This window comes from Palaemon carinicauda, chromosome 44, assembly GCF_036898095.1.
Source record: "Palaemon carinicauda isolate YSFRI2023 chromosome 44, ASM3689809v2, whole genome shotgun sequence".
Classification (NCBI taxonomy): domain Eukaryota; kingdom Metazoa; phylum Arthropoda; class Malacostraca; order Decapoda; family Palaemonidae; genus Palaemon; species Palaemon carinicauda.
The window spans coordinates 8,261,907-8,284,857 of record NC_090768.1 but is presented as its reverse complement, the minus strand read 5'-3'; the positions used below and the strand labels follow the sequence as shown (position 1 = coordinate 8,284,857).

The 22,951-nt window shown below is 44.8% G+C and overlaps 2 protein-coding genes across 7 annotated transcripts in view; one reads left to right on the top strand and one right to left on the bottom strand.

Annotated features, from left to right (window-relative positions):
* The window catches only part of LOC137634328 (pre-mRNA-processing factor 17), a 33,196-nt gene extending 14,139 nt beyond the window's left edge, over positions 1-19,057 (bottom strand). Inside the window, exons 1-2 of one of the 2 annotated variants that reach the window (XM_068366711.1) lie at positions 18,816-18,956; positions 6,724-6,779 (exon numbers count right to left, since the gene is read on the bottom strand). In XM_068366711.1, the coding sequence (XP_068222812.1) occupies positions 6,724-6,729 (6 nt within the window). In that variant the 5' untranslated portion in view covers positions 6,730-6,779; positions 18,816-18,956. Of the gene's footprint in view, positions 1-6,723; positions 6,780-18,815 lie in introns of both variants that reach the window. The other variant, XM_068366710.1, reaches the window with a different exon arrangement.
* SCAR (wiskott-Aldrich syndrome protein family member 3 SCAR) overlaps positions 1-22,951 on the top strand; it is a 92,337-nt gene that overhangs the window by 29,631 nt on the left and 39,755 nt on the right. For 2 of the 5 annotated variants that reach the window (XM_068366709.1, XM_068366704.1), the window contains exon 1: positions 19,439-19,555. The exons of 1 other annotated variant lie outside the window; for it this stretch is intronic. The gene's annotated coding sequence lies outside the window, so the exon portion shown is untranslated. Of the gene's footprint in view, positions 1-19,400; positions 19,556-19,724; positions 19,968-22,951 lie in introns of those variants that run through there. 2 more of the 5 variants (XM_068366705.1, XM_068366707.1) reach the window with 2 other exon arrangements.

Here is a 22,951-nt window from a genome sequence, read left to right as displayed (position 1 = left end):
ATGGTGTTCCTGGTGACCCTCCTCTTAGTCCTGCCTGTGCTCACAAACAAAGCTCGCACTTGAGGACGGACTGCAGCCGTTCTCTTCAAGTAGTGCCTCAGACACCTCACTGGACATAGTAGTAGCAGCTGGTCTGGGTCGCTTGTTACAGAACGGAGACTCGCGATCCTGAAAGAGTCGAAGCGAGGATCCGGCACTCCAGGATTCTGAGTCTTGGCAACAAACTCAGGGACGAACCTGAACGTTACCTCCCCCCATCCCCCTTGAATGGGCGATGTCGTACGAGAGACCATGAAGTTCACTAACCCTCTTGGCCGAAGCCAAAGCGAGTAGGAAAGCCGTCTTCCAAGACAGGTGGCGATCGGAGGCCTGGCGTAATGGTTCGAAGGGAGGTCTCTTAAGAGCCCCGAGGACTCGAACCACGTTCCAAGGAGGAGGTGTCACTTCCGACTGGGGGCAGGTAAGCTCATAGCTACGTATGAGTAAAGAGAGTTCTAGCGATGAAGAAATATCCACGCCCGTCAGTCTGAAGGCCAAGCTTAAGGCTGAGCGATAGCCTTTCACTGCCGAGACAGAAAGGCGCATTTCTTCCCGCAGATAAACGAGGAAGTCCGCTATTGCTGGAATAGTGGCATCGAGAGGAGAGATACCCCTCCCACGACACCAACCACTAAAGACTCTCCACTTTGCTTGGTAGACTCCCTCAGAGGACCTTCGCAGGCGCCGAGACATTCTCTCCGCAACCTGTTGCGAAAAGCCTCTCTCCGTGAGGAGACGCTGGATAGTCTCCAGGCGTGAAGCCGAAGCGAGGCCACGGCCTTGTGAGGGACGCCGGAGTGGGGTTGTCTGAGAAGCTCATGTCGTGGAGGAAGTTCCCTCGGGAGCTCCGTCAGGAGCTGCAGAAGGTCCGGGAACCATTCCGCGTGATGCCATAGCAGAGCTACCAGAGTCATCGAACAGTTGACCGATAGTCTGGTCCTGTTGAGCACCCTTCTCATCAGACAGAACGGTGGGAAGGCGTACACGTCGATGTTGTCCCACCGTTGCTGGAAAGCATCTTGCCAGAGTGCCTTGGGGTCCGGGACTGGGGAGCAGTACAGGGGCAGCTTGAAGTTCAACGCTGTCGCAAACAAGTCCACAGTCGGGGAACCCCACAAAGTCAGGACTTTGTTGGCTATCTGAGGATACAAAGACCACTCGGTACTCACTATCTGCGAGGCCCTGCTCAGATTGTCGGCGAGCACATTCCTCTTGCCAGGAATGAAGCGAGCTGATAGTGTTATCGAGTGGATTTCGGTCCACCTCAGAATCTCTACTGCAAGATGGGATAGCTGCTGCGAAAAAGTGCCTCCCTGCTTGTTGATATAAGCCACTACCGTGGTGTTGTCGCTCATCACCACCACGGAGTGACCCGCCAGGGACCGTTGGAACTGCTGAAGAGCCAGAAAGACGGCCTTCAATTCTAGAAGGTTGATGTGTAGACACTTTTCTGATTCTGACCAAAGGCCTGAGGCCCTCTGGTTCAGAACGTGCGGCCCCCACCCTTCTTTTGACGCGTCCGAAAACAGAGTCAATTCCGGGGGGAGGACAAGAAGACTCAATCCCTTCCGTAGGTTCTCGTCGACCAGTCACCACCGTAAGTCCGTCTGTTCCAAAGACCCCATCGGGATCAGAATGTCCGGAGAATCGGATACTTGATTCCACCGGGACTTGAGCCGCCACTGTAGGGATCTCATTCTGAGGCGGCTGTTTGGAACCAGACGAGCCAGGGAGGATAGGGGACCTAAGAGACGCAACCACGACTGGGCGGGAAGCTCTTCTCGCCTGAGGACGGGTTCCGCCACCCTCCTCAGCCTTGCTATCCGGTCGTCTGATGGAAAGGCTTTGTGGAGATTGGTGTCTATTAGCATACCTAGATAAACTAGTCGTTGGGACGGCTGCAGAGAGGACTTCTCGAGGTTTATCACGATCCCCAGATCCTGGCAAAGATCCAGAAGCCTGTCTCGGTGCCGAAGAAGGGTCGACCCCGAGTCTGCTAGGATCAGCCAATCGTCCAGATAATGAAGGAGACGAATGTCGTTCCTGTGCGCCCAAGATGAAATCAGGGTGAACACTCTGGTGAACACCTGAGGAGCTGTGGAGAGACCGAAACACAGCACCTTGAACTGGTAGATCTTGTCGTCTAGGCAGAATCTCAGGTACTTCCTGGAAGACGGATGGATTGGGATCTGGAAGTACGCGTCCTTTAGATCCAGTGTGCACATGAAGTCTTGTGGTTTCACCGCAAGTCTGACCGTGTCTGCTGTCTCCATGCTGAACCGGGTTTGCTTGACAAACTTGTTCAGAGCTGAGAGGTCAATGACAGGTCTCCAGCCTCCAGACGCCTTCTTCACAAGAAAGAGTCGACTGAAGAAGCCTGGGGAGCCATAACGACCTCCTGGAGAGCACCCTTCTCTAGCATGGTCTCGACTTCGGCCCGAAGGGCCAGCCCCTTTGCCGACTCCGTGGCATAGGAGCTCAACGACACTGGATTCGCTGTCAGGGGAGGTTGAGACGCGATAGCCTTGGCCGATCACTGAGACCGTCCAAGCATCGGCCCCGTGTTGCTGCCACCTGCGGACGCAACGCTGAAGGCATCCCCCCACAGGTGGACACGCAGGGGGACTGCCACCCCTAGGGCTTGCAGCCGCGGCCGCTACCCCTAGGAGTCTTGCCTCCCCTGGAGGACTTGCCGCCCCTCATGACCTTGGCTGGAAAGGGCTGGGGCTTAGACACCACTTTCTTAACTGCCGGTGCCTGCTTCGGAGCCTTACGAGGCTGCTGCTGCTGTTGCGGCGGAGCTGGAGGCTTATAGGGCCGAGCTGTAAGGGCCCTTTGGAGGAGGGAGTCCGTGCTGGATTTCCTCCACCTCTCAGCCGTTCGCTCCATGTCCTGTGGCTTAAACAGGTTCTCCCCAAGAAGGGAAGCATGTCTGAGCCTACACACATCCACGTCGGGGACCTTTGGATGGAATCTCTCGGTCACTGCATCGCGCCGCTTCAACACCGAGTTGGCCCACAGGGTGGTGACCTGGTGCGCCAAAAACTCGATGGAGCGGGTGCCCGAGAGTAAGAAGGTCTCCAGGGCCTTCCTATTGGTCTCCTTAGACAAGTCCTCGGAGCGCAATAGGATGCCCAGAGTTCCTAGCCAAAAATCCAGCCACGAAGTGGCCTGCATGGCACACTTCGCGACCTTTTCATGGCTAAGGATCTCTGCTGCCGAGAACGAAACCTGCCGGGCAGAGAGCTTCTCAAGGGGAACTCCCTTCGCCAGCTCCTCCACGGAGTGATGGAGAGGAAGAGCGAGACTGGACTCACCCAAGATCTCAAAATACCTCCTCTGCTGAAGACGAGGAGGAGGGATGAGCTTGTTCTCGGCAGAGGAACGACTGGAGGAGGCAAGAATCGCGAGCTGGGCGTTGGCCCTGGCTCTGGCACTCTTCAGACCCCGAGACCAGGGCAGAGCCGCACTGGACTTAAGGGCCTTCCGAACGTCGAACACTTCGTCCAAGATAGTGTCCTTGCCTTCATGGGGGGCGATCACGGGGTCCATAAGCCCGTTGAGTTGCCTCATCAGGCTCAGTACCTGCCTGAAGGCATGTTCGGATTCCTGCTGATCTCCTCCTTGCGGGCTGGCAGCTAAGTCTCCTGTCCCCGGAATCTCTTCCTGGGGTGAAGCGTGGACGTTCCCCCGGGGAGCCGTGGGTTCCTGGCGAATCCTCGAAGATGATTTCGGGACGGTCTTGGAGTCCTTGGATTCCCTCCTGGGAGGGATACAGGATCCCAACAAAGAGGTTCGAAGAGCCCCTTCCGCACGTGTCGAGGGGAAGACTACCGCTTCACTGGACTCACCCGAGGACGGAAAAGCCTCGTCCACGGGAGAAGGAGAAAACGCTCGAGCAGGAGAAGGGGCCTTCGCGACAGACCTCTTGGGAACCAACTTCGCCCTGGGGGAAGTCACCACGAAGTCCACTCCTCTCTTTCTCTTCAGCGTAGGAGAGGCAGCCGTTGGTTTGTTGCCCTGATCGGCGAATGCTGGTTTCATTACCCTCACTAACGCCCGCATCAGAGGACCAAACCAAGTCTGTTGCTCCACGGACACAGAGTCCGAAATCCTCGCTGGAGGGAAAGGGATCGGGCGATCCTTTGGAGTGGACACCACAGTACCTGCCTGAAAAGAAGGGGGGGAAGAAAGACGCACTAACCTCTCCGCAGTGTCTTCCCTGTCCTGCACAACAGTCCTGCGTTTAGATGGAGGGGATCCAGAGCGCTGTCTGGAAACACGCGTTCCTGCTGCTACCAATGGCTGCGAACGAAGGTCGCGCGGGCGCGCAGGCGAGGGAACGCGTGACCGAATCGGCGAACGAATGCGTTGGCGAGGGAACGCGTTGTCGCGTGGGCGAGTGAGAACGCTCCGAAGATCGCTGGCGACGTAAGTCAGGAGACCTGTAGCACGAGGGAGAGCGATTGCGAGCAGGCGATCGGTGGTGAGCTGGCGAACGCTGGCGCGCAGGTGAGCGATGGCGCGTTGTCGCATGGTGACACGTTGGCGAGCGATAGCGCGCAGGACGCGCAGGTGAATGATCGTGCGAGGGCGAGCTATGTCCTTCCAGAATCTCTGGCCGACGACGCGTTGGAGACCGCGTGCACGCAGGCTGTAAGTCACGCGGGAGATCCGGAGATCGCCGATGATCAGGTGATCGTTGACGCGTAGGAGAACGCTGACGAGCAGGCGATACTAGGATCGTCTGTGAACGCTGGCGAGCAAGAGGGCGACGCGTGAAATCCTGTGAAGGAGCAGTTGGCACGGCGCGTTCACGAACAGGAACAGGAAGAGCGTAGGCGCGTGGGCGAACATGTGCTTTAGAAACACGCGCTGGAGAACGCGGACGATGTTGAGTAGAAACAAGATGAGGATCGCGAGAGAGCTCAGGAGACTGATGGCGCGCAGGGTGCCCAACAGGGACTGCAGGATGATCAGAGACCACAGGGGAGCGCTGGCGAGCAAGAGGGTGATGATCCTCAAAAGAGCGCTGACGAACGGGAGAGCGCTGACGATCAGGAGAGCGCCTGTGCGCTAACACTGCAGAAGGGCGAGCAGAGGAACGCTGGCGCGCTGAGCGCTCTTCAGGAACCACAGGATGGAGGATGTCCTCAGGAGAGCGCTGGCGAGAAGGAGGGCGAACATCAGGAGACCGCGGGCAAACAGGAGAGTATTGACGAGCAGGAGAGCGCCTGTGCGCTAACGCTGCACGTAAAAGGGAAGAATCCCTTTGCCCCGAAGGGACCGTTGCCCGTCGGGTGACGAGGTCCCCAGGAGGTGAAGTTCTAGCAGGAGTAGGAGACCGGTCCGCAGAGAGGTCCAAAGGAGCAGGAGCTGTAGGCTGAATACGACGAGGAGAGTCCCCTTCGGAGGAAGAAGATCCAAAAAGGCGCCTCTTAATCCCCTTATAAGGGGATGGGAGGCCCTTGCGACGCAGCGGACGGTGAGCCTTACGGCGAAGGCGGCCACGGGGAAGATCATCAGGACCATCAGTCCTCCGAAGGGGAGTCTCAGTCAAGGCACTCCCCTTAGAGGGAAGCTGGACAGCAGACGAGCCCGTAGGACTCACTTCCCCCTTCGAAGGATGTACGGAAGGGGGAGGAGAGCCGTCAGCACCAACATCCTCAACTGCACCTGCAGAGGATTGCCTCGCCCCGTCAGAGGCCTCTGCCACCACGACGTCGACGATAGACAGAGGGTCTACCTCTGCTACCGCTGGCGACTGCTTAACGGCGGCCCCCAACGAGACAAGGTCAATCAGGGCAACCCTGGAGGGCAAGCCCTTAAGCCCCAGGGAAGCCCAAATCTGTAAAAGATCATCTTTAGACAATGAATTATCAATAACCTCCCCCGGAGGAGGAGGGGGAACCGCCCCGCTATGGGAGGCGACGCCCTCTCCCCCCACCCAAGGTCGGGAAACAGAACTAGGGCCTGCGCTACCACTCAGCCGACTCTCCTTAGGAGCCGGACGAGGGGGAGCTTCGGAGGAGGTTTGGGCGACGAAAGAAGAGTCCCGAGAACCTTCCTCCTTCAAGGCAACCCCCGAAGGAGAACGGTCTCTCTTGGACTTCTTCTTACGCCGGCGGCCAAACCTCTCCCACTGGGAGGCAGACCACTCCCTACACGTTTTCCTGGTCACACCGTCGGCCCCGACACTGAGGGCAAAGGGTGTGAGGATCCGTATCCAAGGCCGACATAAAGGTCCCACAAGGGCGGCCGGCAATACCAGGGCACGTACGCATAGCAAAGATAAAGGTAGTCAACTTCAAACACACACACAAGCTGTAGAGAAAAAGCAGAAAAAAGATTAAAGGCTGTCAACGAGGATGATGGACAGACACGTCTGTTCATCGCCGAGCCAAAATTGAAGTGAAACAAGTCACCGGTGTGTGGGGGGGGGAGGGGTAGCAAGCTACCCTTCCCCTACCCCCCGCTAACTAGCGCGGGGGTAATTAACCCTCGTTAAAACTATTGGCTCGTCATTTCAGCTGTGCTAAAAGGTAAACCCAATGTAAATAGCGTGGTTTTTATATCGGTTACGGAACAAATGTAAATTCGTGTTTTCAGTGTGAGAGAATACTGTGCACCAAGTGGCATACTGTAATTTCATTCTAGTGCTGAAAAAAAATTTGATAAATTTACCTCCATGCTGCTAGATTCAATTTTACAGGACCAGTTGCACGCAAATCACGGCCCATCTGCGGTAAAACAAAAAAGTGTGGGTCATGCAAAGACCCTTCAACGAAATAGAACGAGATATACCAGCCATGAGGTAACATTGGGCACTGAAATTTCCATTTCTCATTTGGGGGATTCAAGAATTGAATTCTATACAAATTAATCTTATAATACATGATCTGATCAGTAGAGTGTTGAGGATATGCCTTTATAAGCACTCTTCAAGAATCCTTTCTCTTATAAAGTGTTTTGTTTCATTACTGAAATTATTTCCTTTCAGTAAATATTTACTCGTGAGCCATCACTATCACATCAATAACCTAACCTAGGATGCCATATTCTTACTCTCCCTGTCCCCAATGCTTAGGAACTTGAGGTAGAATCTATTTCTGAAATACCTGGTACATTATAATTATTAATAGCAAAGCTACATCCCTAGTTGGAAACGCAGGATTGTACAAGACCAAGGGCGCCAACCTGTGTAGCAACCCAGTGTGGAAAGGAAATAAGAGAAATAACAAATAAACCACATATGAGAAGTTTGAAAAAATTGTAAAATACATCATGATTAGTAACAATATCAAAATAGATCAGTCATACATAAACTATGAAATGACAACCTGTTCAACAGAAAAGCATTAGCAAAAAGTTTGAACTTCTAAGGTTCCACCTATTTAGCCACCAGATAAAGATGATCATCCAACAATCTGATCAGAGCAGGAATAAAACTTCTAGAATACTTTGCAGTATTCAGCCTTATGATCAAGAAGGCAAGACTGTTAGAAATGATAGCATACCTAATACTGCTGAATAACACTGCCAGAGATTAATATTCAGATAAGGGACAAGGAATTAAAAACAGCAGATTTTCATCCAACAAATTAAGGAGGCAGCAGCCAAAGACCGGACAGGAGAAAAATACTCAAAACAGGAAAGAATGAAAGGTTCAAAAAATTTTTAAGGATAGACTGATCACTGAAAATCATAAAAGACATTCTCAATATGATGATTTATTTTGTGCAATTAAAGTAGAAACAGACCAGATGTACTTCTCAGAAAGTAAATTTGTAATCAAGAATCATGAATAAAATTTTAAGAGAGTTCTGTATAATTATGTTATTTTCATTAGTAAAATAAATTTTTGAATATACTTACCCGATAATCATGTAGCTGTCAACTCTGTTGCCCGACAGAATTCTACGGAAGGGATACGCCAGCGATCGCTATACAAGAGGGGGGTGTACTCACAAGCGCCACCTGTGGCCAGGTACTGCAGTACTTCTTGTTGACACCACTTCAATTTTTCCTCGGTCCACTGGTTCTATGGGGAGGAAGGGTGGGTCAATTAAATCATGATTATCGGGTAAGTATATTCAAAAATTTATTTTACTAATGAAAATAACATTTTTCAATATTAAACTTACCCGATAATCATGTAGCTGATTCACACCCAGGGAGGTGGGTGAAAACCAGTGTACATGTATATCAAGAAGCTAAGTATCCCGTATTTCATATTATCAGTTATTCAAAATAACAATGAAATTACAAGTACCTGGTAAGGAAGTCGACTTGAGCCATTACTCTGCCATAAATAACTTCGTCTTCCTTACTGAGCGCAGCGTTCCTCTTAGGAGGCTGAACAACTCTAAGGTGCTGAAGTATCAAGGGCTGCAACCCATACTAAAGGACCTCATCACAACCTTTAACCTCGGCGCTTCTCAAGAAAATTGACCACCCGCCAAATCAACAAGGATGTGGAAGGCTTCTTAGCCGACCGTACAACCCATAAAAAGTATTCAAGAGAAAGGTTAAAAGGTTATGGGATTATGGGAATGTAGTGGCTGAGCCCTCGCCTACTACTGCATTCGTTGCTACGAATGGTCCCAGGGTGTAGCAGTACTCGTAAAGAGACTGGACATCTTTGAGATAGAATGATGCGAACACTGACTTGCTTCTCCAATAGGTTGCATCCATAACACTCTGCAGAGAATGGCTCTGTTTGAAGGCCACTGAAGTAGCCACAGCTCCCACTTCATGTGTCCTTACCTTCAGCAAAGCAAGGTCTTCTTCCTTCAGATGAGAATGTGCTTCCCTAATCAGAAGCCTGAATAGTAAGAAACTGAGTTCTTAGAACTTGGAAAAGAAGGTTTCTTGATAGCACACCATAAGGCTTCTGATTGTCCTCGTAAAGGTTAAGACCTTTTTAGATAGTACCTAAGAGCTCTAACTGGGCAAAGTACTCTCTACAGTTCATTCCCCACCAAGTTGGACAGGCTTGGGATCTCGAACGACTTAGGCCAAGGACGTGAAGGAAGCTCGTTTAGTAAAAACCGAGCTGCAAGGAACATGTAGCCGTTTCAGATGTGAAAACAATGATCCTGCTGAAGGCGTGGATCTCACTTACTCTTTTAGCTGTTGTCAAGCACACGAGGAAAAGAGTTTTTAATGTGAGGTCCTAAAAAGAGGCTGATTGGAGAGGTTCAAATCTTGATGACATAAGGAACCTTAGGACCACGTCTAGATTCCAGCCTGGAGTGGACAACCGACGTTCCTTTGAGGTCTCAAAAGACCTAGGGAGGTCCTGTAGATCTTTGTTGGTGGAAAGATCCAAGCCTCTGTGGCGGAAAACCGCTGCCAACATACTTCTGTAACCCTTGATCGTAGGAGCTGAAAGGGATCTTACTTTCCTAGATATAACAGGAAGTCAGCAATCTGGGTTACAGTGGTACTGGTTGAGGAAACTGCATTGGTCTTGTACCAGCTACGGAAGACTTCCCCTTGAGACTGATAGATTCTGAGAGTGGATGTTCTCCTTGCTTTGGCAATCGCTCTGGCTGCCTCCTTCGAAAAGCCCCTAGCTCTTGAGAGTCTTTCGAAAGTCTGAAGGCAGTCAGACGAAGAGCGTGGAGGTTTGGGTGTACCTTCTTACGTGAGGTAGACGTAGAAGGTTCACTCCTAGAGGAAGAGTCCTGGGAATGTCGACCAGCCATTGCAGTACCTCTAAGAACCATTCTCTCGCGGGCCAGAGCGGAGCCAACCAACGTCAGCCGTGTCCCTTTGCGAGAGGAGAACTTCTGAAGTACCCTGTTGACAATCTTGAACGGCGGGAATGCATACAGGTCGAGATGGAACCAATCCAGCAGAAAAGCATCCACGTGAACTGCTGCTGGGTCTGGAATCGGAGAACAATACAACAGGAGTCTCTAGGTTATCGAGGTAGCGAACAGATCTATGGTTGGCTGACCCCACAGGGCCCAAAGTCTGCTGCAAACATTCTTGTGAAGGGTCCACTCTGTGGGGATGACCTGACCCTTCCGGCTGAGGTGATCTGCCATGACATTCATACCGCCCTGAATGAACCTCGTTACCAGCGTGAGCTTTCGATCTTTAGACCAGATGAGGAGGTCCCTTGTGATCTAGAACAACTTCACGAAAGAGTCCCTCCCTGCTTGAAGATGTAAGCCAGGGCTGTGGTGTTGTCAGAGTCCACCTCCACCACTTTGTTAAGCTGGAGGGACTTGAAGTTTATCAAGGCCAGAAGAACCGCCAACAACTCCTTGCAATTGATGTGAAGTGTCCTTTGCTCCTGATTCCATGTTCCCGAGCATTCCTGTCCGTCCAAAGTCGCACCCCAGCCCGTGTCTGATGTGTCCGAGAGGAGACGGCGGTCGGGTTTCTGAACAGCCAAAGGTAGACTTCCTTGAGAAGAAAGCTGTTCTTACACCACGCGAGAGAAGACCTCCTCTCTTCGGAAACAGGAACTGAGACCGTCTCTAGCGTCATGTCCTTTATCCAGAGAGCAGCTAGATGATACTGAAGGGGGGGAGGTGGAGTCTCCCTAACACGATGAACAGGGCCAGCGATGAAAGTGTCCCTGTTAGACTCATCCACTACCTGACTGAGCATCGGTTCCTTCTCAGCATGCTCTGGATGCATTCTAGGGCTTGGAAGATCCTTGGGGCCGACGGAAAAGCCCGAAAAGCTCGACTCTGAAGATCCATACCCAGGGAGACAATGGTCTGGGATGGGATGAGCTGAGACTCCTCAAAGTTGACCAGGAGGCCCAGTTCCTTGGTCAGATCCATAGTCCATCTGAGAATCTCCAGACAGCGACGACTTGTGGGAGCTCTAAAAAGCCAGTCGTCTGACGGAGCCGGACACAAGATCATGGTACTGCTGCACAGTCTGTGAACTGTCAACCATGGGGAAGCGAGGAAGTACAGTGACAACCCGAAGCTGTCTAGACTGTCTGGGTCGTACAGACAACTCCTTATCGGGTTGCTGAGGTTGTCGCACTGCGTCACAACAAGTCACTTCTGCTGGTTGTTGAACGTCTTCCCAGTGACACACTGACTCCGTAAACAAAAAATCCTTTAACAAGGACTAAGCTTGGACTGCATGTCTTGCAACACAGCTCAAGGTCTATGGGAGCAGGTGTGGTAACAGACGGGGTTAGTGACTGAAGTGGAACCATTACCTTCCCTGGAAGCATGTTATGCTTAAATAAAAGTCCATAGGAGGCTACGCAGCTAAAGGCTCCTCTCCAAATGACAGAGTCCTCAAGGGAATATCAGAAGGAGGGAGAAAAGCACTTTCTCATCTACAGGGACCATATCCGAGAAAAGCTAAGTTCTCTCAGTGAGGGTTTCAATGGTGCAAAAGCAGCAGACTAGAAGGCAACGTTATGAAACTGCTTGACAGTCTAGTGAGTTGGCAACAACCAAAGATGTGTGACTGAGAAGCATGCGGTAAGGTATGCAGAGCATGCTGTATGTAGAGCATGTTGTATGCAGAGCATGCTGAATGCAGAGCATGCTGTATGCAGAGCATGTTTTATGCAGAGCATGCTGAATGCAGAGCATGCTGTATGCAGAGCATGTTGAATGCAGAGCCTGCTGTATGCAGAGCATGCTGTATGTAGAGCATGTTGTATGCAGAGCATGCTGAATGCAGAGCATGCTGTATGCAGAGCATGTTGTATGCAGAGCATGCTGTATGCAGAGCATGCTGTATGTAGAGCATGCTGTAAGGTAAGCAGAGCGTGTTGCATGGCGTGTAACATTTCTCAGAAATTCCATGACCAGTGCTAGAGTGAGTAATATCGCATTACCGTCCATTGAAAGTGCACGTGCCGAGGGAATTGATTTAGACTGTTTTGTTGATGAATTTGATAGCCGGCATGATAATCGTAGAATTAAGCTACACTAAATGTACTATAATCTACTTCACCTCAGGAAAGGGAAACTCGCCCTGTTGGCAACACTGCATTACTTCATGCATGCTTGCATGGGGTTTTAATATCAACATAATATTTACCTTACATTCATAACTCATGATTCATTTTTGTTTTGAAGATATTTTTGCCATATTTTGCGATATTGTTAAAAATATATTGCAAGGAAAACATATATATTTTTATATAAGTAATACAAATAACCTCCATTATCATAATGTTTGTGTAGGCATACATGTATATGATTACAAATGCAAGTTATGAAAGTAATGAGGTGTTATTATTGTCATTTGTTATTTCCAAGTTGAATGGGAAGAGGCTCAAGTTGAGGAGAAAGTGGCAGATGCATGCGTTGAGGTGGCTGACTCATAGCATGAGGTTGCTGCCTCAAGAGTTGCGCTTGCTGTAAGGGTTGCGGATGCGCAGTAGCAGGTTCCTGAGGAACGAGTTAAGGTTCCTGAGGTGTGAGCTGCGAGAGTTGAGGTAGCGGCTGCGCAGAACGCAGTTCTTGTCTCGCGAGTTGAGGTTCCTGAGGTGCTAGCCTAAGCTGCAGCGAGTGCTGAGGTGGCTGCCTCATTGATGGAAGAGGTTGTCATACCTCAAGAGATTGTTGCCTCGCTGGTGGAACCGCAAGCGGAAGCGGAGGAAGTAAGGCATAAGATTCCTGCTCCCATTGCTGAGGTTGCCTTAAGGAAGGCGGAGGTTGCTGCACACCGCTGGTAACTGGCAACTCAGTACGCGGTAAGGTATCCTGAGGAACCTCAACATCGTACGCCTGGCAGACTGGACTGCGGTGAGGCGGAGCGATCGCAGGAGGAGGTGTAACCTTCTCAGCCTGACACTCACGCATTAAGACCGCAAGCTGTGACTGCATGGACTGCAGCAAAGTCATCTTGGGGTCGGCAGACGCTAAGGTCTGCTGAGGCAAAGCCTTAACAGAAGATGAGGTCTGTTGCGGCATCACCTTACCTCTCTTAGGAGGTGTGCAGTCACCTGAAGACTGCGGAGAGTCAGAGCTAACCCAATGACTGCATCCGGGTTGTTGAACTCTAGAGGTCTGGACTTTACGTTTAAGAGGTCTTGAGACCTGAGTCCAGCGTTATCTCCCCGAAATTTCTTCTGCAGACGAGTAAAATAAGGGCTCAATCGTCTGCGGGTGGGAGTGACGGTCTCTGTAAGACACGCCCGCAACCACCGAGGATACTTCTGTGCGCCGATCAAGGCCTGCCGAACCCTTTTGCCCTTCGACATTGCTTCTCCCCTGGGCTTGGGAGCTTGCAAGAGGTCCCGGACTGGGAGGACGACTGGCACGCAAGAAGTACCCTCACGCACAACACTGATACACTTTGCGCTAATCACTTATCACTTTTGAATTTCTGTTTGCACTTATTTCACTGAACTCGAAACTTTAAGTGGTTTGTACCTGAAACACGCAATTCTATCCTTCTTTAAAAGTTAGTAATTGCGAAAACAGAATTACAATGTAACAGAAAAATCTAATGAAAGATAAATAATTCAGTGGCTGGAAAGAGACTAAACACTAGATCAAATAAACTACGTTTAAAATCTCTCACCGCATAAAGCTTGAGAACAAGAATAAACTCTAGAAACGTTTACCTTCTTCCCCTAAAGAGACTAGGGAGAAGAGCGAAAACGATAACAACGTTACTCGCTTGAACGAAACGTTTATCCAGCTCTCTCTCCCTCCGTCTCTATCTCTCTCTCTCTCTCTCTCTAGACTTAGAACCTGAGAGAAGAGCCCAATCATATATACTCGTTAAAACATATTATTGTTAAAGGAAAAAAACTGAAAGATTTCCCAAATAAAAAGTTCCTTTATTAGAATTAAAACCATTAAGCTAAGAAAGAATGAACAAAACGTTATAAACGGTTTACTCTTACTGCAACGTGACACCGTGAAAATTCTCTCTCTATCGTAACGATAGAGCGCAAGTTGAACGTTCTGAACGTCAACAACTGCAGAGACAAAACAAAACGTTAGTTCAACTTTGAAACAGTACGAGACTATCAAAGAAATTCTTTCAAAAACATTAAAATAGCATAATATGTTAACAGGTAAAACCGAAATGACGGGCTCAATGTTAATTAACTTCGGTACAAGAAAAGACCGCCTACTATTAGGAAAGGTCGAATATAAACAAATATAAAAATTAATTTTAATAATTTTATAATAAAAGGAAGTTAATCGAAGAGGCCTATAAAAGGCGGAGAGATATAAAATAAATCTATAACTTTTGTTAAGCAAAATTAAGAAAAAGTCTATACTCTCTAGACACCAACACTTCCGTCTAAGGGAAGGGTCGGCCATTTAAAGGTGAAAGAGAGTTCATACTCTCTTCGTCACCATAATTAATCAAATTAATTCCAAAAGCTAGCTAAGCTAATAATAGAACTTCCTGAATAGCGAAAGCTGAAATCTTAGAGCAATACTTCACCAAAAACCGTGAACAAGACTCCAAAATTATAAGCGTATCCATGAACGTCTTGCCGAAAGCACGACAGAGGAAAAATTGAAGTGGTGTCAACAAGAAGTACTGCACTACCTGGCCACAGGTGGCGCTTGTGAGTACACCCCCCTCTTGTATAGCGATCGCTGGCGTATCCCTTCCGTAGAATTCTGTCGGGCAACAGAGTTGACAGCTACATGATTATCGGGTAAGTTTAATATTGAAAAAGAGAGACATTATAAATGTAAAGATCTGGATGTTGAGGAACCATGGTCCTAGACCTACTTACTATCATGGTTTTGTTAGAATAACTTAATCCCCCATAACTTGCACCATTCATTATCTTCAACTATATTTTGAATTCAACAACTACAGGTCTACATTGAGGATATGGAATTGATGCTCAGGGCACCAGCCACTCGTTGAGATACCATCGCTAGAGAGTTATGGGGTCCTTTGACTGGCCAGACAGTACTACATTGGTTCCTTCTCTCTGGTTACAGTTCATTTTCCCTTTGCTTACACACACACACACCGAATAGTCTGGCCTATTCTTTCACTGTCAAAGGCATGGACATTTTGATAAAGACTGTAAGTTCCAAACTGATGTTAATGTCTAGGAAATGTGCAAAAAATTATAATATCAAGGATTATAACTTTCAAGAAGTAAAAGGTATAAATTACATAAAGTTTAAAAAACAAAATGATCACATGGTGAATTTGAGAAATTGCCAAGCTTTCAATATGTTATTAACGAGACTAGCAGAGAATATTGATCGTGGATACCAAAGACATCCTATTAATAAATGAGAAATGTTTTGACATATTAGCGATATCTGGAACACTGGTATATGATTTTGACAAAGAGCTGAAACAGCCCCTGTTATAAATGCTTTTTTTTTCATATTCTGATAGAGGGTAAAGCTACTTTCATTCAAAATATTTTCGAAACCTCCAAGAACAAATGCAAATGTCTTTATTGAGTTTGGTATGCTCATTGAGTTGACTGACATGCCAACAACAAAATTAGTTATCTGTGGATATTTAATAATATGAATTATACTATTATTTTAACTAGGCATAGGTTTTAAGTGATGGAATGAATACAGTACTACATTGGATCCTTCTCTCTGGTTATAGCTCATTTTTCCTTTGCCTACACATACACCAAACAGCCTAGCCTATTCTTTACATATTCTCCTTTGCCCTCATATACTTGACAACACTGAGATTACCAAAAAATTCTTCTTTGCTCAAGGGCTTAACTACTGCACTGTATTTGTTCAGTGGCTACTTTCCTCTTGATAAGGGTAGAAGAGACTTTACGGTCTTCTAGGAGGCGGCCACTCCAAAGTCAAACTATTGTTCTCTAGTCATGAGTAATGCCATAGCCTCTGTACCATGGCCTTCCACTATCTAGGATTAGAGTTCTCTTGCTTGAGGGTACCTTGGGCACATGATTCTATCTTATTTCTCTTCCTCTTATTTCTTTAGAGCTTTTATTGTTTATATATGAAGCATTTATTTTTATGTTGTTACTGTTCTTAAAATATTTCATTTTAATTGTTCATTACTTCTCTCGAAGTTTATTTATTTCCTTTCCTCACTGGGCTATTTTCCCTGTTGGAGCCCTTGGACTTTATAGTATCCTGCTTTTTCAATTAAGGCTGCAACTTAGCAAGTAATAATAATAATATTTTATTAGATAAGGTGGTAGAGAAGTCCACTATTTCTTGTGTCCAAGCTTATGACTTTATCATATAATTGGTAATATTTCGGTAGAATTTCACCCAGCCATTACAGCCTGCCAGTATATATGAGCTTGATGTTTTTCTTTTTTTGCGGGTGAAGCAAGCGCACGACTGAGCAAAAGCCATAAGACTATTGAAATATTACCGAAAACTATTGGTTTTTGCTCTGCCGTGAGTTTGCTTCACTCGCGAAAAGAGAAAAACATCAAGCTCCTGTGTACTGGCAGGCTGTAATGGCTGGGTGGGATTCTACCAAAATATTACCATTTAATCCTTACAGAAACACAATACGTAAGAAAATAAGCTTTAGAAATGAATAAAATTTCTCACTAACTCTCCCAGCATAAGGATACTGCTCCTAGGTCAGGCGGTGCTCTTGTGTTTGTTTCACTTTTAAAGTATGGTTTTCAGTCATAATTTATGGAATTTGGGGCATTTGTATATCTGCGGCCAGTTGCTCGTGCGTTCATTAAAAATGGACATCAACTAACCTAAACATTACCCCCTAACCTACAACCCGTGTCCTTACCTACTTACCCAACGAGGGGTCCCTTACACTGCCGTATTATAAGTTATCCATAATGATACATACAGGTGGCCGCTATCATACATACACCCCTAGAATTTTAAAACTTCTAAAATTTAATAAGTATGGGTTTCCCCTCTCAGGTTCAGGTTCTGGGGTGAGGCATAGCCTTTACAACGGCGCCTCTGTGTCTTTTAGTTTTGTGTGTTCCTTATTTTCACTAGTTTTTCTCTTTTCATCCACATTTGTTGTAGTATACTTTTCTTATTTTCAATATTCTCTTCACAAAAAAGGAATTTTCCAACTGTTTGTGCACTATCTTCTTCGTATGGTTGTTGGAGCTCAATTGCTTTTATTCTTATATCACTAAACTGTGGACAATATAATATAAAGTGGTTAGCATTTTCTTCTACATCACAGAATACACAGTTTATATTTCCATCTTGGTGTCTGTTTCTTATATTCAAGCCCAATGAGTTTGTCCTTGCTCTAAATAATAAAATTGACGAAAATGTATTGTCATACACTTCCTCCTCCTTGATTTCACTTTTCCAGTTTTTATACAAAATTAAACTCTCCTTACACTCCATTTCACTCTTCCATTTCCTTGTGTCCCATTCTCTTGTTCTCTTCTTTATGTCCTCTTTCGTACATCTCTTGACTTCTCTCATCGCCATCCCACATTCTTCAGCATACTTCTTCACATGCATCCACCACTTCCTCTCTTTTTCTTCCATATCATTGACTATTGCTGTAAGTAGGTCCTTTTCTCCCTTAAAAATGCTATTAAGGTACCTCAGCTTACCATCCATTACCCTTGTTTTCATAGCTGATGCTCCTACATCCCCTCTCAAGGCTGCAATTGCTGTATTCTTTACAGCCCCTAACATCCTTCTATACACTCCATTCTCTATTCTCTGCAACTTTTCTATTTCCGTTTCTGTTAAGTTAATCACATTTGTTCCATATAATATAGAAGGTAGTGCTACACTTTTCCAGTATGTTTTCCCTATCAGTATCTTATTACAACTTTTTTCTATGATCGAATATGTAAGATTGGCTAGCTTTTGCGCCTTAACTATCATTTCACTTTTCTGTGTTTTGAACATATTCCTACCATCATCTACCTTGATACCTAGGTATTTAATATTGCTTACTACTCTTATTCCCTCTATATTCTCTGGTTTCTCCTTCATATTATATATAAGTACGCTACTTTTGTCTCTATTTATGTCTAAACCACACTGCTTTCCTATATCTATCACTTTCCTTATGTTTAATTCAGCATCCTCTATATTCTCAGCAAGTACTAGGACATCATCAGCAAAAAATAATACTACTAGCTTTATAATATCATTTTTAAAACCATTACCTTCCTTTTCTACTTGTTTTATAATCTGATAAGTAATTAATTTGAATAATGTTGTAGAGGCAGTACAGCCTTGCTTTATTCCACTACTTACGCTCAATTTTTGTTCTACTCTTTCCCCTATGTCTAACGTAGTCGAGTCTCCCACATACACTTCAGCTATAGAGTTAATTATACTAGTATGTACTTTGTATTGCTTTAATGTTTCTATCAGTGCTTCCCTTTTTATGGAATCGAAAGCTTTTTTGAAATCTAAAGAGGCCACTATGAGTTTTTTCTTATTTTTGAAAGTTTCTTCGACCATGTATTGTAAGATGAATATATTATCCTCAATCCTTCCTCCTTCTGTAAATCCCTAAATATTTGCCCTGTAGACCAAGAGGTTTCGGTATCGACCATTTTACCAAGGTTTCCACGTGTGATACTTAACTGCAAATAGTTGCTGTTATTTGCCAGACTCTTGCACGGTACCATTCATAACCTATTGTGAAATTTTGTTATTAACGCGAGTTTCTCTCCTCTGGCGTGTGCAACTTAATAGTAGCCAGGCTTGCCCAACACATCCTAAAAGTAAAGGCTAACGTAGCCAAGCAGTTGGACAAAAAAACAGCTATGCTAAGCTAACCTAAAATATACACTTTGGACAAGCAAAACAAGAAAGACTGACCTAGGTTTAAAGCTAGCCATACCAGGTAGCTTTATTACTTACAGTTGATGTAACTTGTGGTGTGACATTAAACTGAAGATCCGTAGACACTGTGTTACCACTTTCTATTGGTTTCAAGTGCTGCATATATTCTTCTGCATTTGTATCACTATCACTGTCACTACCATAACCTCTTAAAAATTGTAGGGAGGCCATAATAAGCAACAGAATGAACGTTTAATATAGGCTTGTTCACCAATGTTGACTGGCGAGTGGCGATATTGTTGAAAGACCAATCTGAAGTGTAGTTTCTCTAATATGAAGAACTAAGCAGAAGAAATGTATATAATAGGGCAGCGCATCTAAATATATTTATTAATAAAAGTATTAAAAAAGTTTAATGAATAAGATTTGTCTTTTGTAATACACGCAAAGCTCAAAATTATATTTCTTATCGTATAAAAGATGAGAAGCTTTACTAATACTAAAACGAACGTATTAAATAGTACTGTATTATTTGTTTATTTCTTTTCAGCGTCAGCGAAAGCAATCCACACATATACATATAAATAGAAATGGTATAATACCTCTAATATAATTAAAATTTTGTTTTTAAAAAATATTATGTTTCTAAAAGTAATAATATAATTACTTATCTTCTTTAAAATTTATTTTTCATGTGGATGTACTTTGGGTGTGACCGTAGACGTTACTCTCCACCCTCTTATGTTATGGCAGGTTCGTTTTGTTATCATTAATGAAATAGGATTTCTCCTTATCTGATTTTAAATCTTCTGAGAAGGGTAAGTGAAGTGTTGGCGAAACGTTTATGCGAAAGTAAGGGTGGTTACTTGCCTCTGAATTGGTGAAAGTGTCTTTCTTCGTAGAAAGTAGAGATAGTCTTGAAAACAGACGCCATTTCCTCATTATTTTCTTGTGATATTGTTGTGAAAATTCACGTGAAAGTCTGTCTGGACTACGTTTTGAAGATGACAGAAGCTACATGATAATCTTGCATTACTAATTTATAAACAAGTGTTGATGTGACTATTGATTTCATTGATTAATTTGCAAGTAAACGATGAGTAATGGGATTGTTTACGTAGGCTGGTGCCCCTCCCCTCTTTCGGCTGTCTCATAGTGATTCCATTTAAAAGGAAATTTTTATACTAAGTAGTCTCAGCATGTGCTCTATCACTCATTTTCAAGTAGATAGTAAGTTATTGTAACTTGGGAGCTTAATTTAGTAGGCAAGCCTGTCACCCTCTGACCTAGCCTAGCACATCCAGTAATTAGGACGAAGGGAAAAGTAATTTGTTGATATTATGATAACTAGGTTTTAATTTATTAGGTTTTATTATCTTGTTTGTGCAGTCCGTTCTTTGTGTCTCAGTAAGTAGGTGAAATTTCGTAATTGCACAAATTTGATGTTTTTACAAATTCTGTGCATTACTCTGTCATTAGGAACTGGCTGAATGCTCATCTGATTGTTTAATGAATGACCCAACATTTTGCACAGAATGAATGCTGCAGACGAAATAAATGCTTTTTTTTTTTTGTATAACTTATTTGTTATTGTATTTGCTGTTCATTTCGCTGTAGATATAAATAGTTAATGAGTGACCCAATATTCTTCACACTATGATCACTCCACACCAAAGGAAGTTGGAACTTTTATTGTCTTCATCTTTGATATGGCGTTCTACAGACATTCACAACATCAGGTGTCTTTGTAGATAAGCGGCCAGGTCTTCCCGCGCATGTAGAAAATGGGAATTTTTTTCCTGTTTTCTAGCTGTTTGTAAGACGAGGCTGTTGTACTATAAAAAGCTGTTTCTGTTCTGCAAAACCTTTACAAAAGAACACTACCTAACTTAACCTACAAGACGTGTCCCTACCTAACGGGGCCGACTAGCGCCCCTTGCGACCCCCCCCCCCCCCCCGTACATTGTTGTATTTGGTATTCGAACAGAGAATATATGTTTTCCTATAGTAAATGACGTGATTTAACCGAATTTGACCCTCATTTCAACCGTAAACAAACGGATCAACTAATTCGACTGACTTTAAGTTGCCGAATTGGTTGTTGTTATTACGGATGAAATGAAGGTGAAAACCGGTTAATTCACGTTATTTTCTACAGGAAAACATATATTTACTGTTAAAATGGCTGAATATAATCACTGTTGTCATATATGTTGTGTTAAAATATTTAAATATAAGCTCTTGTTCAACGGTGTCACTTCACTCACGAATGTACTGCGAACGATAACATTAACAACGTTACCAATGATATACAGTGTTACCAACGGTGCCTGGGACTGTTACGGTAATATTACCGGTTACACTATATAAAAAGTACAAAAAGGGTACAGAACCTAACAGACCCACCTAACCTAACCTAGTAGTTGGCAGGTCACAAACCTCAGGTACTTACTGAGAACGGTAAAATTAGCCACGATATGAATGATACATAGCGGTACCAACGGTACGGTGACATTACTAGCAATAGTAATGCTAGATATTTCCATACGTATTTTAAATTTTTCTGTATAAGTTTTACACAATATATAAAAAGTACAAAAAGGGTACAGAGCCTAACCTAACCTAGGGGTTCCCAGGTCACAAAACTCCCGTATGTACTAGGAATGTTAAAATGAGCAACGTTACCAATGATACACAGTGTTAACAACGTTACAAAGGCATTGCTAACGGTACCAATGCTATGGTAATGTTATCATGTGTATTTTAATGAATTGTTCCCTATACACTTTACACTATATAAAAAGTTACAGAACCTAACAAACCCACCTAACCTAACCTAGAAGTTAACAGGTCACAAAACACATCTTTATGAAGGGGACGTCGAAACTTACGGGACACGGGAGGGTGAGACTGACAGCTTAACTTTAAATAATATTATCTTCCATGGGGGTAGGCAACTTTTAACCAAAAATGTACCTTTATGAGAAGTAACGGTATAACCACAGCGACGTTTCTTTTTGGTTTTAGGTATCTTGGTTTCGGTATTACAATAAAACACGTGAATGCCTTTCTTGTGAGATAGGAGGGAACGGCACTTGGGCCACTGTAAACGTTGAGGAATTACATCGTGTGCTTTAGGAAATTATCAACATTGAATGAAGAATCATAAAAATCACCATGGAATTTAGAAAATGCTTTTAGGTATGGAATACTGCAGCCGTTACAAGTTTCTATAACTTCCTCCATCGCGAAATACGAAATAATAAATCTCACTTGAAATGACGGACACCTTACTAGGACAAAGGTTTCCAGCGAAAAGGATTTGGTGGAAGGGGTATAAATAGACCACTTACCGAGATAAAGGAAGGGGGTAGGGAAATATTAACTGACAACCCCCTTGTGTAAACTTTGAATACGTATAGATTCGTGATTGGTTAACGGGAAAACAACGGAGTCTAGAGGGTAAACATTAATGAACTGGGTAGGGAAACTTGTATAGAGCAAGTATTTATGTGAAACTGGGGTGTGACAAAGAAATAACAAAAGGAATAAAACCAATATAGGAAGATAAAATGTGTTGTATGATAAATAATATTGAATGGGAATATAAAATGAGTTGATTTTATAAGGTATAGGATAATAAAACGAGTAATTCTTGGCTCAAAAGTAATATGTATACGGGGGTATTTCATAAGTAATCATGTAATAGACTTGAACAGAGCTGGTAGAGAGACGGAGAGTTACATTTCACGGTTAGGGAAGAAGAAATCCTATTGGTGGGGGAAAATTTTCTGCGTAGGGAGGCACGGTTTTTGCGCAGAAGATTGAAAACTGTTATGTACGAACTTACGTACGTGAGTGTGCTAATTTTAGAATGGAATGCTAACATTTGGTCTACATCAGACATTGGCAGCACTGGTTACTGTATTTTTTCATGAGGCATAGTCTTTGCAATGGCATCTCCAAAGTTTAGCCAGTTATACCCTTTTGTCTTTTCCTCCGGTTATTATAAATCCAAGAAGGTGATGCATAGAGAAGAAAATGCTTGTTTTACAGTTACACATCGTTTCCCCAGTATTTTTTCCCCACCCAAAACCCCGAGTTCCGACTGGGAGTCCCCATTACCGAAGGATATAGATATATATATTTCTGAAACTATTCATTTGCGACGGGAACGAGTGTCATTTTCGAAGAGAGCGTAATTTTTTCTATAA